Here is a 17,126-nt window from a genome sequence, read left to right on the forward strand (position 1 = left end):
TAAAGCAGTGGTAGTAGTGATTGCAAGCTTTACAGTTTAACCGATGTTTATGTGCTCTGCCACAAGTTAACTGCATTGCCGTCAACTCAGTAATGTGTCAGACACAGAGAGAGGGACTAGTGCATTGTTCCAAAGATCTTAACAACAACACTACAATGCCAGGTGTCCACAGCACTACATTTGCTTACAATACATGATAAGAATCTCTGTCACAGCAGTTTCAGTGTTTGTGCAAAACTCTTCATCCTAGCTTAGTGCCTTAGGATGGCACTACTCAGCAATTCCGCTTTAAAGACTTCTTGAAACATCTAAACAAAATCAGCCATAAATAAATAAAAAACAGTCAGAGATGTGCTCTTCTGCTGGGCTCTGCCAAACCTAAGCAGCCCATATATTCATGCACCATAGTGTTCAGTCACCCAGCACTAGCTTGGTGCTGGTTATTAACAACTCCAAAAATAAGTACTGCTACAGCTACATTCGCCCACACTAACATTCACTAAGCAACATCATTTGTTTGAATCATAAAAATAACAACTTGCATTTTTTTAAAACTTGATTCAAATTTAAACTGACAAACAAAAGCACAGAGAATAATTATTAAAGGTAAAACTTTCTTTGGCGTTCCTTTTTATTTTACAGACCACAGTTTTGTCTTTGGCTGAGCTCAATATTCTTTACTTCTGCTTTACGTCCATGAGATTATTCAAAGATTTTGTCACTTTTTCTAACAACTTAGAACTATGTGAAGTTTTAGCAAATGTATTTGGCTGTCAGCTATTTTTTTTGCAAAGAGGTTACAATGTGTGTACTCCCCATTCATATGTACTCTTGTGTGGCACTCACCATACTTTATCTGTAAAACAATGTTAGGTGGAAGCTCTTTGACTCTTATTTACCAAATCAACAAGAAGTGAGATTCTGCCATTGAAGAGACATACGAGATAAATTAAAATCCAGCGCAATCCAACCTTGGAAAAGTGTGTTTCACACCCTGACAAAGCATTGTCACGCTTCCGAATATCCACAGGAATTGGATTTCATGGGCGAGATAAGGCGGAGGGTTTTTGACTGTGAGGTTCACTCTAGGGTTTAGCGCTCCCTGTTTAAGGATGTATCAAGAGGAGAGCATCTTCTAACGTTAGAGAGGTGCTGAAAGGGTCAGAGCAAGTTTAAATGATGAAATCAAATGTATTTTTTAAATTGATGTTTCCCCATTTTTTATGTTGGTGTTTATCCGTATAATTAACACTTTATTATGATCTGATATTTGTGTGTTACTTCACCACAAAAGGAGAAATTCCACAGCAATATCACATTTGTTACCAGTGTATGAAACACATCCTAAATTACTGTAATTTTCTTTTAGGCAAGGGAAGACAGGTTTATTTATAGAGACATGGCAGTGCTCAGTGCTTTACACAAACATCAAGAGCATTACATAAAAAAGCAAAGGAAATTACAAATATAAAATTAAACAAAATAAAATAACGAGAAACTGTCAACAGGATGCATACAGTGAGTTACCTATGACACAGACATACATCATCATTGCCATCATCACCACCACCATCGTCACCACCATCCCCACAATAGCCATCATCACATTCACTAGTGTACATACCCAAGAACGTATATTCAAAAGGAAAAAGAACATCTCTTCATCTTAATTCAAAGCAGTAGCGAATAAAACAGTTTTAAGATCAAACTTAAAACAAATTTAAAAATGTACTTAAAATTAAAAGAACTAAGATTTGGAGCAGACGTCAGGTTTTGTGGTAGTATGTTGCAGATATTGGTAGCACAAATAGTAGATGCTGATGTTCTTGTTTAGTTTGAATTCTCAGAATGGAAAAAAGCAAACTGTTAAAGTGATCTGGTTACTCAATGTTTTAGAATAGATGGGACTTTTTGTTTGGGTGTAATAATATGACAGTACATGGATGATTTGTGTGTTTGTGAGTGCTGGTTGTCTGTTGGGTCATCTCTGTTTGTATTAATTTTCATATCAGCCAGACAGTTTCTGCCATAGTAACATTGATCAGGACAGCTTGTCTGGGAAACATGTGAATGAACGGTGTAAAACAGACTCCACTGAAGCATGGGCAGCCTGAAACAAAGCAATTGTTGCTACTACAGAGAGGAAAAAGTGTCCATAAGCATTTGGCAATTTTGTGTTTCAGTAGTATTCCATTGTTTCTGGATCCAAGGTTGCATCATCTTTCATTCTTTTTAAAATGTCAGCAATAAAGCATTCAGAGAAAAACATGGAGACTAGACATTTACTGCCAGTAGGGCTGCCACAAACGATTATTTTTGCAATTAGTCGACTAATCAGAGCATGCATCCATTGGATGTAAACGTACAGCTTATTGCACCAGCATGCATCTGCTCTTATATAACTATCATTAGCTTACAGCTTTAAGTGTTTAAGGTATGTGCTAACTAAAAATAAAGACAAGATGATAGTTTATTAAATTTTAATGACATTTGCAGATTGTTTCGGTGGAGTTTAATAAACTCTGCCGTCTGCTCCTTGCTATCTAAAATATAACAGGACACCGGAGTATATTCTCGAGCATCTCACACTTCTGATAATCAGTTGTCTCTTTGACGTTTATTCAGCTGTGTAGAAACTATAACTTTAATCTCAGCCAAACCGATTTACTCAGGAACAAATAAAATACTAGAAAAAGCCAAACAGTATCAATTTTAAGTTATCTAAGTGACTTATATATCACGTTTAACCTGAGTAGCGAAAGACGGCGGTGGATTTGAAAACGATTTGCCGGGAGTCCGGTGTTCTCACGGCTCTAATGAGCCTTGCCCCTGGCTAGCTATCGAGCTGGTGGATAACAGACGTTTCCGAAAATGTCGGAGCGCTTTTGAAAATATGTGGTGTCTTGATAAACTGAGCCGATATTTGAGGTTTACACAGCTACATTCTCACCTGCAAATATGTTAAACGTTTATTTTGTGACCCAGAAAGAATAATAAGAGTAATATTAAAACTAACTAGCTGCCGCCATTGTTGACAACTGAGCTGGGCTGCGCTATGAATTCTGGGACAAAGCTCCTTCTTCTTCGGGGTTTAACGGCAGCTGGCATCCTTGTACATGCAGTTCTGCCATCTTCTGTTTCAGTCCGTTATTACACTCTTAAATCCTACTACTTATTCCTGCGCCTTTTGGGATCTTACAAAGCTTCAAACGACGCTTCGACTATTAAATTAGTCGTCGACGTAATCGTGACTAGTCGACTAATCATGGCAGCCCTAACTGCCAGCATGAACAACAAATCTTAACCACATCTTTAATATTTACCATCATTTACCTATTTGCAAATTATTCACTGACATCGATTTTCTAGCTTACAATACTAACACATGGCAGCTACAAATTATTCACCTTTCTATGACTATATTTAGGCCCTTGACGGACCTTTTTTGGGGAAAAAGTCAAAGCGATGGCTAACTAATGATAAAGTACTCAATATGTTACATGTATTAATATTTCAGGGAAACCACAATCTTCCCCTGATGTAGCCAAAAAATGACAAAACACAAGAGAAGGTGAACCCAGAGTCCTGTGCTGTGTCCTCCTACTATTAAGCACTTAATGTGTGAGTTGCTAAATATATTAGAAAAGAGCACTGGTCCACTATCCAGTCCAGAATCTAACACTAGTGTGTAATAAGTAAAGGGGTCTTAAAAACAAACTTTAATTTGTCTTTAATTATAAAAATATCCCATTAAAAAGGTTAGCATTAGTGCAATTCAAAAAAGACAAACAGACCTAACATTTGTCTTTTTTTGGTACATTTTTCCACATTTTCTTTTTGAAGCAAATAAAGTGATAGGAAATATTCCCACAGAATGCATTTTGTGGTAAGAGAAACAGCAAGCTGTCCCCTAGTAGGAGGGTCAGTGGTTCAATTCCTGGCTTCTCCAGTCCGCATGTCAAAGTTTCCTTAGACAAGAAGCTGAATCCTGCTGCCTCCGATGCATCAATCAGAGTTTACTTGAAATAGGAAGGATAAATGCAGCTTGTAGCATAGAAGCACTTTGAGTGCTCAATTTCAGTACAAAGTGTTGGAGTAGTTAGTGGTTTCTAATGTAAATCTTACATAATCTGAGTTATATATGGATGCAAATTGCTTCCACAACAACACTTCTATTAATTTGGCAAGTTGGCAGCTTGGTTCAAAGTAATTATTGTACTGATTTTAGCCACCATATTTTTCATATCATAGGCAGCATGGTGGTGCAGCGGCACTGTCACAACACGAAAGTTTCCTTGTTATCCAGCTCCCTCCCACAGTCCAAAGCCATGTTGGATTAATTGGTGATTATAAACTGGTCGTGGGTGTGGATGCGAGCATGAATAGTTGTCTGTCTGTCTCTATGGTAGACTGGTGGTCTATCCAGAGTATACTCGGCCTCTTGCCCTGTGACAGCTGGGACAGACTCCAGCCTGTTATGAAAATGGATAGATGATTAGAGGTCATTAATGACCAGTGAAGCAGCAGATTCTTGAAAGATTTTTGCAATAATGTCAAACTTTAAATCTGCTACAAAATGAAAAAGCACCATCTCAGGTAAGTTTTCAATGTTATTACATAAGATGCATTTATACTGAACACATTTATACTGATATAAATATATAATAGCAAACAATGAACACATTCAGCTGTTTCTAATTCAGCAGGCTTCCAAATTGGAAGAATAAACATTTCCCTTCTTAACATTTAAGATCTTCTAAAATCATTTTACACCAAACTAAAGTAATTTCTGGCACTAGCAACTAACGGGGCAGTCCCATTTATTCAGATAGGCCGGCTAAGAGGCTAGTTATGGTTATGACTTTACTTAATGTGACCTGAAGTGTTAAAATTTAGCAGATTTAAGCAGATCATCATGTTTTAACAACAGAATGCTGTGACTAAGATAGTACAAAGTCCAGTCTGTTATCCTAATAATACCAGAGCAATACCAGGGTTTATCTGATTGAAACTTAGAACACTGCAAATATTCAACACTCAAAAGCACAGGCTGAAATAAATATCTGCATGATGATGATGTTTGCAGGGATGAGTATCATGGAAAGGATTTTCTTTCTCTCTTTTTAAAATATTTGTGTCTTCCCATCAAATCATCCAGATTGTAAAACCGATAAATCCGTGTGACCTTTAAATCCCAAACATACAAGGAGTCTTTGTCTGTTACAGTTTATATTCTGTCGTGACTTCCGAAGGGTCAGTTGGAATCTCGGCGATGGTGAACAGGAAGCATTAGAGTGATAGCGTGCCTTTTCTTGCAAATTAATTGTGTTTAAATATAACTTTGCTTTAAATGTTAAAACAAAAACAGAAAATGTAGGGTTTCAAATAATCATTTAAATGGAACAAGAACAAAGTGGGCTAAGATACATTTGGAATTAAAATGGTATTTTGGAAAATTTAAGTGTGTGTGGGGTTTTTTTTTTAGTGGTATTTAACTATATTACCATTTAAGATATGTGCACTACATTTAAATCTATAAAAATAACCAATACATTTTCTCTGGTGAAAGACAAATGCATTTGTTCTATCTCTCAACCCTGTGAACTGGGTCTGCTGTGGGGGTTTTGGTGGCTCAGCGCTGGGCTCCACATGCTGCAATAATCCAGGGAGGGTTAGGATAAAGCCTGGCTTCGTCTCACTCTCTGCCTCCTCCCAGATCAGATGAGATTAGGTAAGAGCTAAGGAGCTCTGCGGGAAGGCAGGGCTCAGAAACACTGAGGTTGAAGAAAGGAGGGACGCATCAAGGCAGGTGGTCACTCCTGCAAGAGGAGAAAGCCAGAAAGCAGAGGTGAATCCACTAAAGACAGCTGGCCTGGTTGGTGCAGATAAAGAAGAGGTTGGTGCAAGCTACAGTATACAGAGGCGTGTGATGAAGTATGGTACATACAGTATGACGCTTATTCTCTATGTATTACAGTGTCTGTGCTCATGTGTCTCTTTATAATTATAGATTCAGCTCCGGAGTGAAAGGAACGCTCTCTAGAACAAACAGAAAGTTCAGTCTTTGGCTCAATTGTGTGTTCCAGCAGTAGTAGTTGAGAAGCTGGTGAGGGATCATATCCTTGTTGTTGGACCAGCACGTGTTTAGTCAGTCTCGCTTCGTGTCCTCTTAATGGCTCTCTTTATGGTGTTTTGAAAAGATGTCCTCCTTCTTTCTACAAAACTGCAATCAACAGTGACAGCAAAATGTGAAATGCCAAACTGCAGAGGAAAATTTCAAAATGGTAGAAATGGATTTTGTGTCCCTGACTAATGTATGTTTATTATTCATTCTTCTTTCTGTTCCTTCTTTCCTTGCATAACTGGCATTTTCAGTGTAAGCAGTGTGTGACCCTTTGCACTCTATGATTTGTCCAAGTATTTGAATATCTTTGCTGAATAGAACTGTTTCTGTGACTGCTCGTACACAGTAAATAAACAATGATTAAGTTAACGCTGATTGTTGCTCTCTTTCAGAAAGCCATGCTAAGCTGATGGACTAACAGGAGCTGACAGGGGGACTATGTGTTGAGGATTGTCTTTTAAATTTTTATATACTTGGAGCCCTCTGATATTCATCTTTGGTTGTTGGTGGATGTTGCTTTAGCAATGGGAAGGAAGAAGATTCAAATCACCCGTATCGTTGATGAGAGGAACCGACAGGTGAGTGTCTTCTTCCTTTGTCTTCTTAAATGTCTTTAGTTTTTGCGCAAAATATCTTTGCGTTGTTGTTTTATGTCAGTGCTGAAATCTGCTGTGTACTTTAACTGTTGAGAACACCTTCTAGTTTTAGCATTTATTTCATTGTTATGTTTCGTTTTCGTGATATCTCATGTGTCGATGTGTGGCCCATGTGGCGCTCCTGCTCAGAGCACACTCTAAAAATGTGACGTTCACTGTGCTGATTCCACGATCCCAAAGAGCCGCATAAAAGTAGAAGTGCCATTTTAGTCAGGTACCCGTTTCTAATAAAAAGACACATATTATGTACATGAGCACGTACTGATGGGTTCATTAACACTTTGTAAAAGCATCCTGCACCCAACCTTTTGCTGGTACACTTTTGTTTAAATCTAAGAAGCTCCCAGAGGTTTCTTTAAGCTGTTTCACTTTTGAGAGTGTAGTGGTCACAGCTGGTGGCGAGGGCAGTAATTTGGGGTTAGCTGGGTCCGGACAGCACCCTGTCATTAGCAGGGTGGGTCAGTGTTAGGGACACACAGTGGCCTTCTCTCCTCACCGTCTCCTTATGCAGCCACATTGCTGCCCACTGGAATCCCTCTCTGTCTGTCTCCTCTATATATATCACCCCCAACAGCACAACAAATACCAGCCTGTCTGGAAGGAAGGCACAGACTCTGGAAATAGGGATGTGGCTGGAAAATAAATATCTGGGATAATGTTTATATTTGATGTTTGGTTGTCTTGGCTGAAGCATTTTTAGATAGACACTGCTTCAGTTGTGTGGCGTGCACTATCACTTGAGTCTGCCGTATATTTAGGTTCTTGTACTCTATTTTGGGAAGTTGGTTTGTGTTTTTTTTTTTTAATCTGTCAAGTGCATGAAGTGTTTTCAGCAGTTTTTCCTCTTTTTAATGTATCAGACTATCACACATCATGCACAATATACAGCAATGACTTGGCTTTAGTGGAAAGATGCACTAGTGATAGATGGTGTTTATGCAGCCACACACTCTAAAAGAGGAACAGTGTAGTTTTTGGTAATCTCTTTTCACGTGTATTTGCAAGTTATGCTCAAGAAATAGTATCACTTGAAACTTGTTTTCAGAGACAACAGTTTACAAGTTAACTGACCTTATGCCTTTGGAAACTGATTGTTTAATGTTGCTGAATTTGCACGTTTGCTCACTTACAAAGAAATGAACAGTTTGTAATTTTCATGGTTTCATTTTAATGGAGAGGGGCAGAATATGAACCAATGATCCAGAGAGAAAACATTAAATAATAGTTATACATTGATTTGCATGTCATTGGGTGAAGTAAGTATTTGATTCTCTACAACCCACAGAATTCTGGCTCCCATAGATTGTAATTCCTGTTCCACATGGGCACACAGCCAATCAATCAATCAGTCAGTTACAGGTGCTCCTGATTTCATCTCATTATGTGGATATAACACACTTATATACAGAATCAGTTTCTTCCATTTCCACCTATCTACCACCGTGGGCAAGACCAAAGAGTTGTCAAAGGACGTCAGGGACAAGACTGTGGACTGCTGGAATGGCTACAAGACCATCAGCAAAAAGCTTGGTGAGAAGGTGAACTTCTGCTAAGATTATTAAAAAATGGAAAACAAAGTGACCATCAGTCACCCACAGTCTGAGCTCTATGCAAGATCTTGCCTCATGGGGTGAGAATAAAAATGAGAAAGTTGGTGGTTTAGGCGAGAACTACACATGACAAGGTTGTAACTGATCTCAAGGCAGTTGGTATCCCAGTCACCAAGCACTTCATTAGTAACACAATATGCTGTAATGGATTGATGATCCCAACAGCCCCTCGCTTGAGAAGGCATGTGTACAGGCCTATCTTAAGTTTATCAGTGAACATCTAAATGATTAAGAGAAGGTTTGGGAGAAAAAAACTGTGGTTAGATGAAAGTTTTGCATAACATTCATTTGCTGTGTTTGTGGAAACACTGAGTATAACCCAAAGAACATCATCCCCACAATCAAGCATGGAAGTGGAAACGTTCTGTTTGGGGGCTGTTTTTCTGCTAAGGGTACAGGATGGCTTCACTGCAGTGAGGGGCCAATGGACAGACCCATGTATAAAAAAAAACCCTCCTTCCCTCAACCTGAACATTGAAAATCGGTCCTGGATGGGCCTTTCAGCCTGTCAATGATCCAAAATAACTGCCAAGGCAACAAAGGAGTGGCTGAAGAAGAAGTACATCAATGAGTTGCCAAGCAGGAGCCAAGAAAGCTAAAATAATTTATAGAGTTTCTGTGAAGAGGTGTGGGCCAAATTCCCTCCTGAGATGTGTGCTGATCTGGTGACCAACAAGAAACATCTTACCGCTGTGCTTGCCAACAAGGTTGTCTCTACGAAGTACTAAGTACTCAAGTACTAAGTAAGGGAATCAAATACTTATTGTACTCAATGACATGCTAATCAATTCATAACTTTTATGTCATGTGTTTTTATTTTTTGTTTTTTTTTTGTTTTTCAGTTCTGTCTGAAGGCACACATTACATTATAGCAGCCCGGATGGGAAGAAAATAAAAATGTTTATGAATCTTTGTGTGCAAATAATTCAGTCCCAGTCAATGTATATTTGGTGTTCTATACTATAAAAAAGAAAAGTCAATCTACAGTGCATTGAGTAAAATTCTTCAAATGAGGCTTAAACCAGAGACCACATATTTACCCATCTGAGGGTTTACCATGTAGACTATAGTCAAACTAGCTTTACAATGTCAGCTGTCGATAAATGAAAGAAAACAACGTTATTTTACTGCAAATAGAGTTAAATACTTTTGTAACAGTAAAGATATGAATTTTTTAGGACTTGCAGTTAGATCAAAGTTAGTCTGTCTTATTTCTGCTTTATAACTGTAGTATGTAAAGCAATGACATACTGTATATAATACCAGGATATAAAATGGTTTCCTCACTTCGGGAATGCATAAAACAGGAAAAGTAAAAAAGAATGTCAGAGGAGTGGATATTTTCTACTAAACAGGTACTGTGCACACAGTTTCTTGAAACACCACTAAGCCATCACTCAAGTGGTATTATTTAGAATTCCCATCAATTAAATAAATCGTTTGGCAGAAAAGCAACTAAAAGCTAAAAATAGAGAAAAAGATTTTTGTTATTTGACTGTGAATAGTTTAGATTTAGCTCTAATAATAATGTGTCCTGTGTCGGTATACAGTTTCGTACAACTGGGCTGTTTTGAAAGTTGTAAATCTGTCTCTAGTCCCAATTATATTTTACAGAGGTAATAATCAAGACACTTCCTGTTATAATTCTTGGCCATAATGATGCTTGAGTGTCATGACAGCGGTATGGTAAGATCTGTAAAAGTGCTCAGAACAATAAGTGTAAAGGAAAGTGTAAAGAACTGAACTACAGAAATAACCATGTAAAAAGAAATATACCTGACACTCAACATTGCCAGAAAGCTTTGAGATGTGAGTCTGCAGAAGCTTCTGGAACTGAAAAGATATGAGTCAGGATCCCAGAAGCTATGACAGAAGTAAGACATACCCAGATAAATACAGATGATTCATTGCAGGGAGTGAGCTACACACCATAAAGGGATAAGAGCATGATCCATGTGTGACCTGTGGGTTTACACTGAGCTGTAAATGGTCCACTCCAAACAATATGTTTTAGCTTTATGGTCTGGAGGAATATGGAGGTGTCAAGAATGACTGTTCTACTTTATAAGCCATAGTGCAATATAACACTACAGTATGAGCTTAAAGGGGGGTTTGACTGTATTTCTGCCGAAAATGTTTATGCACAGCCCTCTGTCTTACTAATAAAGTTGAACACCTTGATGGTAATCATTAAGGGAGGTGAAACATTACATAGTTTCTTTCCCCACCTACCTTTCCCATCCACTCCACTCATTCAGTAACATTCCACTAGAAACTGCAGTGTTACTGAATTAGTATTTCCAGATTATTACTGCGTTCTTTCAGAAGTGCAGAACTAGAGATCCCCCACCCCTTGTCTCTTCCTGTTTGACACTTACACACACATTTTAATTCTCTTCTCTTTTCTCTGAAAACTATCAGCCAGTGAACACGGCGCTAGGATGAGCTGACAAATGTATCGCTTGTTTTGGAAGAGTTGTTTAAACACCTAAAATGAAACATTTATGTTAGTGCAGATTTGTATTACTATTGCTATCATTGCACCATACATTCACATCAGAGGCCACGGGGCAAAGCACTGCGGATTACCTGTTCAGAAGCCATTAGATGGACTATTTAGATTTCACTGCTTTAAAAGACATTTTTTTAATATTATTGGGTTATGAAGACAAAAAAATTTAATTGTTACTGTAAACAGGTTTTTTTTTTTTTGAAAGATTTATAACATTTTTAATACACAGCACAGAGTACAAAGCAAACGGTGATTTATTACTTCAGACAGAACACATTCAAAAATATTTTTGGATGCCGTGTAGCCTTAATTTTATAAATACTCTGACTTGCTTGTGAAAATCTAGAAAGAACCAACAGGTATGACCCTTTATTTGACCTGTTGTAGGTTAGCTATTCTAGGCTGATCTCTGGCTTTTGTTCTTCCAGGTGACTTTCATGAAGAGAAAGTTTGGCCTGATGAAGAAGGCCTACGAGTTAAGTGTTCTGTGTGACTGTGAAATTGCCCTCATCATCTTCAATGGCTCCAACAAGCTGTTTCAGTACGCCAGTACCGACATGGATAAAGTCCTGCTGAAGTACACAGAATACAACGAACCCCACGAGAGCAGAACCAACTCTGACATCGTCGAGGTACGTGGTAGGACGCTGTTCTTAACCTTTTACTCATGTCACTGCTTTGACCTTTGGATAGTCTGTTTGTAGAGACGTCTTTTGGTGGGTCATTTCTTGAAACCTGTTAGGTTGCATCACTCAGCACTAATGACTGTAGTATGCAAATACACATCGCATGCTGCAGCTGATTTTGAATTAACACGAATTAAATTTTAGCAAGAATATAATGCTGAGTTATTATTTCATTGTGCACGCAAGTGCATTGATCGACTCTTGCAGCATCCATTCAGTAGATTAGGGAAACAAATGCCTGCAGTTGTGTTTTAGAAAGATGAATTCCTAGAAAGTGTAACTCCAGAGGATTTAGGTGCTGCCTTCAGTATTGTCTTCCTCTTTATGAAATATTGAGAAATAGATTTTCCGTTGCTTATGATGTGTTATTTCATTGAACACATTAGTGCTGATCTTTATAAAGTAAAGGCCAGATGTAAGGGTTGAGTAACACTTGAGGTTCAGGAGAGACAGACAGGCATGCAGCTGTTTCCTTCTACTAGTTTACACTGGTGCATTCTGTGAGGAAACTGTCCCCCATCCGACACAAGTAAAAATGAGAATAGTCCTACTGATCAGGCAAAAATAAAAGAAGAATTCATGTAGGTGATGCTAGACGAATAAAAGTGCTCAAGCAGTGTGCTCATTTCATGCTGATTACAGTACAGTACTACAGTTACTGCATAATAGGAACTCTAAAGGTTATTAAGATTTAAAGTGGTAAAATAAAACTGGCTGAGTTCCACTATGAAAGAAGGCAATAAAATAACTAAAGAGGTCATTTAAGAAAGTCTCTAAACTGGTCCAAATGTTCAATATAGGGAATTTAAAAAACTTGTTTGGTGAGCATCAGGAAGTACTGGTACATGTGTAACATGTAACTCAATCCAAATAACTGCGCAGCCATAAATTCCACCTTTGTAAACTCTGCTGATGATGAATGTAGCCTGTCATTGAGAATATTCGTTTAACCGTATGTTAATGTCTACTGGTTACTGTGTTTACTGTGGCATTAAAGTGGTAATTGGACTGGCACTTTCCTAATCTCAAAGCATTTTATTACTATCACAGTCACCATTAATACAAGCACCTTTTTCTATGCCTAAGTCCTTTTAACCTATGATTCACACACATTCATACACTGCCATTCATACACATTCATAGACGGCGGATACATCAGGGGCAACTTGGGGTTTTGAAGAATAGCTCTCAGACTGAAAAGCCAGGGATTGAACCTGGAACCTTCTGATTAGGAAAGAGTAGTGGAAAGTGGTGAATGAGCGTAAGGTAAAGAGTTCTGATTACAAATTCTGTCTATAGCAATACATTTCAATATACACCTGACTCTAAACCACTTCACATAGCAGAACAAATGCCTTACTATGCTTATCTACTTAGTATACTAGTCTACTTATCATTTCTTTTCAGTGTCAGTGTGTGGTAAGACTTGAATTAAGCGGTCAAAGAAGTGCAGGAGACTGATGCTGTCCAGTGTAGCAAGTGATTTATTCACCATTTTGTGACCCAAACAATATTTACAAAGAAACAAATAGGAAACTCAACTCTATAATTAACTCAGTTCAAATAAACATAACTGAACTTAAATCAATGGAAATTAAGGTCAAACTGCACACAGCTACACTGACCTGAACCTTTCTTCTCAAACACCTGAGTTCTTCTGCTTAAATAGTTCACTTAAGATTTCTCCTCTGGACTATTCCATTCGGTAGGTAAGATGAACATATTTATATTCAAACCTCTACTGCTACTCTTTACTGGCAACATAAACTCTGTGGTGTAATCAATACGTATTACAACAATAAATCTATTTCTTCATAAACCCTCTAAAATCAACTTTATTAAATTACAAGAGTTCTTCCCCTCCCGCACTTGGTCTCTTCCTGTGACCTCAGAAGAACCCAGAAGCTATAAAGCAGGAAGTAAAACTACATTTCCTCCTTTTGTTTCTGGAAGACAGGTAGGTAAGGTAAGTTTTAAACAATACAAATTAACAGTTGAAATAAAGAACATGTCAATTTAACAAACTTATAGGAGTTGATTTAAACCAAGATGTTATATTATATAATCTGTAAAAGTGCAAAACATAAACCCGAGATAGTAGACGTTTGCCTATTGCAGATCACATGTGAAATATGGTTAAATCAAAACAAGAATGTTAACTAAGAATATAGACAAGTGGTACTCTCACCCACTTTGTCACACAGTGAAAAAGGAAATACAAAAAAAATGATGAAACATAGGCTGGTCCTCAGAAAAGCTCAATTGAGACTGTTCACAGTGATAAGACCCAGCTGTCCACCGTTCTGCTTGGTCCCACAGCGTCATCAGTGTGGTGATGCTGTTGAGACTGGTCCCTGAGCAGCTCTGTTCTGTTTTCATGGCATTTAGTCGGTGTCCCTGCCATTAAAAATGAATGGTCATTGTGACTCATTTTGTAACTGCTTATGTAAGCTTCTAATGCGTGTTTTTCTCTCCGGAAGCCTGAATTTACTGCTCCCACACTCTTTCCTCACACGCTCAGTATTGTTTCCATCCTTTCAGAGGATTAATTTTCATTTTCTTTGGTCTTACACTAATTCAAACCATAACCACTGTCATCCTAACCTAACTTTAGTTAGACTTCCCAGAACCTTAATCAAGTCTTCAACTTGCAATCTTAAGGAAAGAACTGTATCAAACTGAAGAGCAACCAAACTGTCTTCAGTTTCATCACTCTTATGTGATCTCATAAAGATGGTTCCACATGTACACGCTTGGCAGTGCTGTACCAAATGTTAATTGTAAGGAACTCAAGCTTCCCAAACGAATGTATTTACTTCCAAAATGGCTCCACTTACTGGAAAAGAGGAGCTTTGGTTTTTAAGTTTGTTTCAGTAGAGTCTGGCCAAGTCTTTTTTCCAGTGTGCTCTAAATTTACTGTTATTTCAAATGTTTCACCTTCCCCGGGAAATGTGACATTGTTTTTCAAGGGTAACTACAGGCACTGTGCTGAAAAGAAAAATAAAACCATAAGCCAGTGCAGAATAGAAACGTGCTTGTTGACCTGGAAAGTCTCATCAAACTCTACAATCACCGAACACTGAATTAATTTTCGATGTGGTGACAGTGGTGGTGGTGGAGGCAGTTAATATGCATCATTGATGTTGCCCATAATGATTCTAAGGACTATGACCCTGTCTATTCTGCTGTTAACCACAAGCAGACACCTGTGACTGCTCTCTAGGCCAATAGGCCTTGATTTGCCTGCTTTGAGCCTTTATTTGTTTATTCCCGCAAATGTCACGCATACAGACAAGCTGGTTAAAACAAAGCTTAGAAAGTGAGAGGTGTTCTTTTACATATCGGTCAGTCTATTTGCAACATTTAGGCATGAAATTTGACTATGTGTAAAGTAGTACCCCACTGGCTACAACAGTCTTCCCATGTTTGGAAGGAGAAGCGGAAAGCTTCTTTGGATTCATTGTCGTTGTTTGATGGAGTATTATGCTTGCTGATGTCTATCTCTTCAACACACAAATAGCTCGGCTGGTTTTGACACACACAGGAAATCTGCACATGAGCGATGCTGCTATAATACCAGCATACTTTGTCTTCCTTTACATTGTTTAACAGAAAGTGTAGGTAAATGTTTTGATATAAAGTTTGATCACATACTGAGAAATATTCAATCTTAGCAATACTTCAGATATTTCTTTCATTATTTTTTTTGTAAAGGGTATCCATGGCATTGATTTGGATGAACTAACTGACAAGCTGCATTATCGGCTTCATTATCTTGTTGCGTTACTAAGCATAAAGTGGAAACATCATACCTAAGGGTATTAATAAACTTCCCCTTTTCAACAATACCATAAAGTCAGCCTTCCATTATTAGTGCTTTAAAAGAATAGATGAACATTTAGAGAAACGGTATTAGTCCCTTTCGTGTTTGAATTAAATTAAGAGTGATATCATTCATACTTTTGTGTGGTAACTTTTTACCATACAAAACCCAATCTTTGTTTGTGTTTTTTTTTTTTTTTTGGCCAACTCTCATGGTGTCAGTAAAGCTCACGACACAATAAACAGGAAGCCATGAAGTCCCTGCCTTACAAAAAACAGTTTTTTCTTTGCACGTAGGATAAATTTGACTTTTAAGCACATTCAAGCACCAGCAGTGATTCATAAATGTCACAGAGTATGCAAGGGTTGGGTGCATATATCCATATGGCACAACAGCAGCAACTTCCTTAACCGTTAATAACTAGTAATTATTTGACACAGGGCTGACATCTAAAAAGTAAAAATGTCAAATATGGCAGCAGATAACCTGGTATAAATGAGAGCATATTTTATAATCTCCAAAGTTTCTGTGGTTGGATAAATTCTTACACATGGTTATAATTTAGTGTTCAGGAAATCAGGAAATTTTAAACTAATAAAACAGTTTTGGCAGCAGAACAAGGGGTCGTTTTCTGCTCATAAATCCTAATTAATCACTTGGATTACTAACTGTATACTTCATGAAAGTACAATTTCTTCACATTCAAGTAAAAAGTGGCTCCTGTAAGCTATTTAAAGGACCAGTTCACTGAAATTACAAAAACAACTGTACAAATATTCCCGTGGAAAGGCCTTCTCTCCATGTACTTGGTTCTGATGGTGTTTCAAAGAAACTTTCTTTTCCATGGATTGTGTTCATTCCACAACCAGAGTAATTCTGCAAACCCTATACTCCATGCCTAACAATGTGTTTGCGATAGATTAGCATACACTGTTACAAGCACTAGGCTTTTGAAATGTCTCCATGTGTGTAGATGAAAATGTAATGTCAACCATAAATGGAGGTGGAAGCAAGCAAACCTGTAATGATAACGGCCTGCCAGCTAAAACAGCTACAAAGTCCTCACTGTTCAGCTACTATCACTAACAGATTACTTTTGTCATAATAATTGAGACAAGTTTGTGTCCAGCAGACTTGAGTTTCAACAACAACAGAACAGTTGTCCAAGGTATGCAGCAGTGCAGCCCTGTCAGCCTGCAGAGCCCAGAGATGAATGAAAAGCATAACAGAAAGAGAACGCTACAACACAGTGAAACCTGGCACTGTGGCAAAACGCACAACAGCTGATTTGGTTTAGTTCTGTGTGACAGGATGCTTCATGTGAAAGCAATCTGTGAAATGTAAGTGTGCCTTTCAAAGTATGCGAGCTGTGCGTTTTCTCTCTGCCAGAGATGCATTGGATCACTCCTCAAGCACTCCCATGCCTGGCCTATTCTTAGCCTGTAGGGCAATCACCCGACTGGAAAAGACTCGCTCCAGAGAAAGAGGGGGTCTTATTTTATCTGTGATGTTGCCCCGAGAGCAACAAGACGTCACCCTCACATGTCAAGATGCTTAGTGGTGCAGCTCGTGCCTCATGGTGGCAGTGATCCAGATGCCTTTGGAGATCTACTAAAGCCGACTTTGACATTTGAGATGATAAGGACACACATACACACTGTCATATCCTCTAACAGCCACTTTAAGATAGTGCCCAGACATGATGTAGTGCTGTG

At 38.2% G+C, this 17,126-nt stretch overlaps 1 protein-coding gene across 3 annotated transcripts in view; it reads left to right on the forward strand.

The window, feature by feature from the left end:
* Nucleotides 1-17,126, forward strand: part of LOC309703075 (myocyte-specific enhancer factor 2A-like) — a 45,563-nt gene that overhangs the window by 15,040 nt on the left and 13,397 nt on the right. Inside the window, exons 1-3 of one of the 3 annotated variants that reach the window (XM_082527779.1) lie at nt 5,766-5,896; nt 6,517-6,702; nt 11,331-11,534. In XM_082527779.1, the coding sequence (XP_082383905.1) occupies nt 6,649-6,702; nt 11,331-11,534 (258 nt within the window). In that variant the 5' untranslated portion in view covers nt 5,766-5,896; nt 6,517-6,648. Of the gene's footprint in view, nt 1-5,765; nt 5,897-5,919; nt 5,940-6,516; nt 6,703-11,330; nt 11,535-17,126 lie in introns of those variants that run through there. The other 2 variants (XM_082527780.1, XM_082527778.1) reach the window with 2 other exon arrangements.

The sequence above is a fragment of the Aulonocara stuartgranti genome (genome assembly GCF_965226115.1).
Source record: "Aulonocara stuartgranti genome assembly, chromosome: 1".
NCBI classification, from domain to species: Eukaryota; Metazoa; Chordata; class Actinopteri; order Cichliformes; family Cichlidae; genus Aulonocara; species Aulonocara stuartgranti.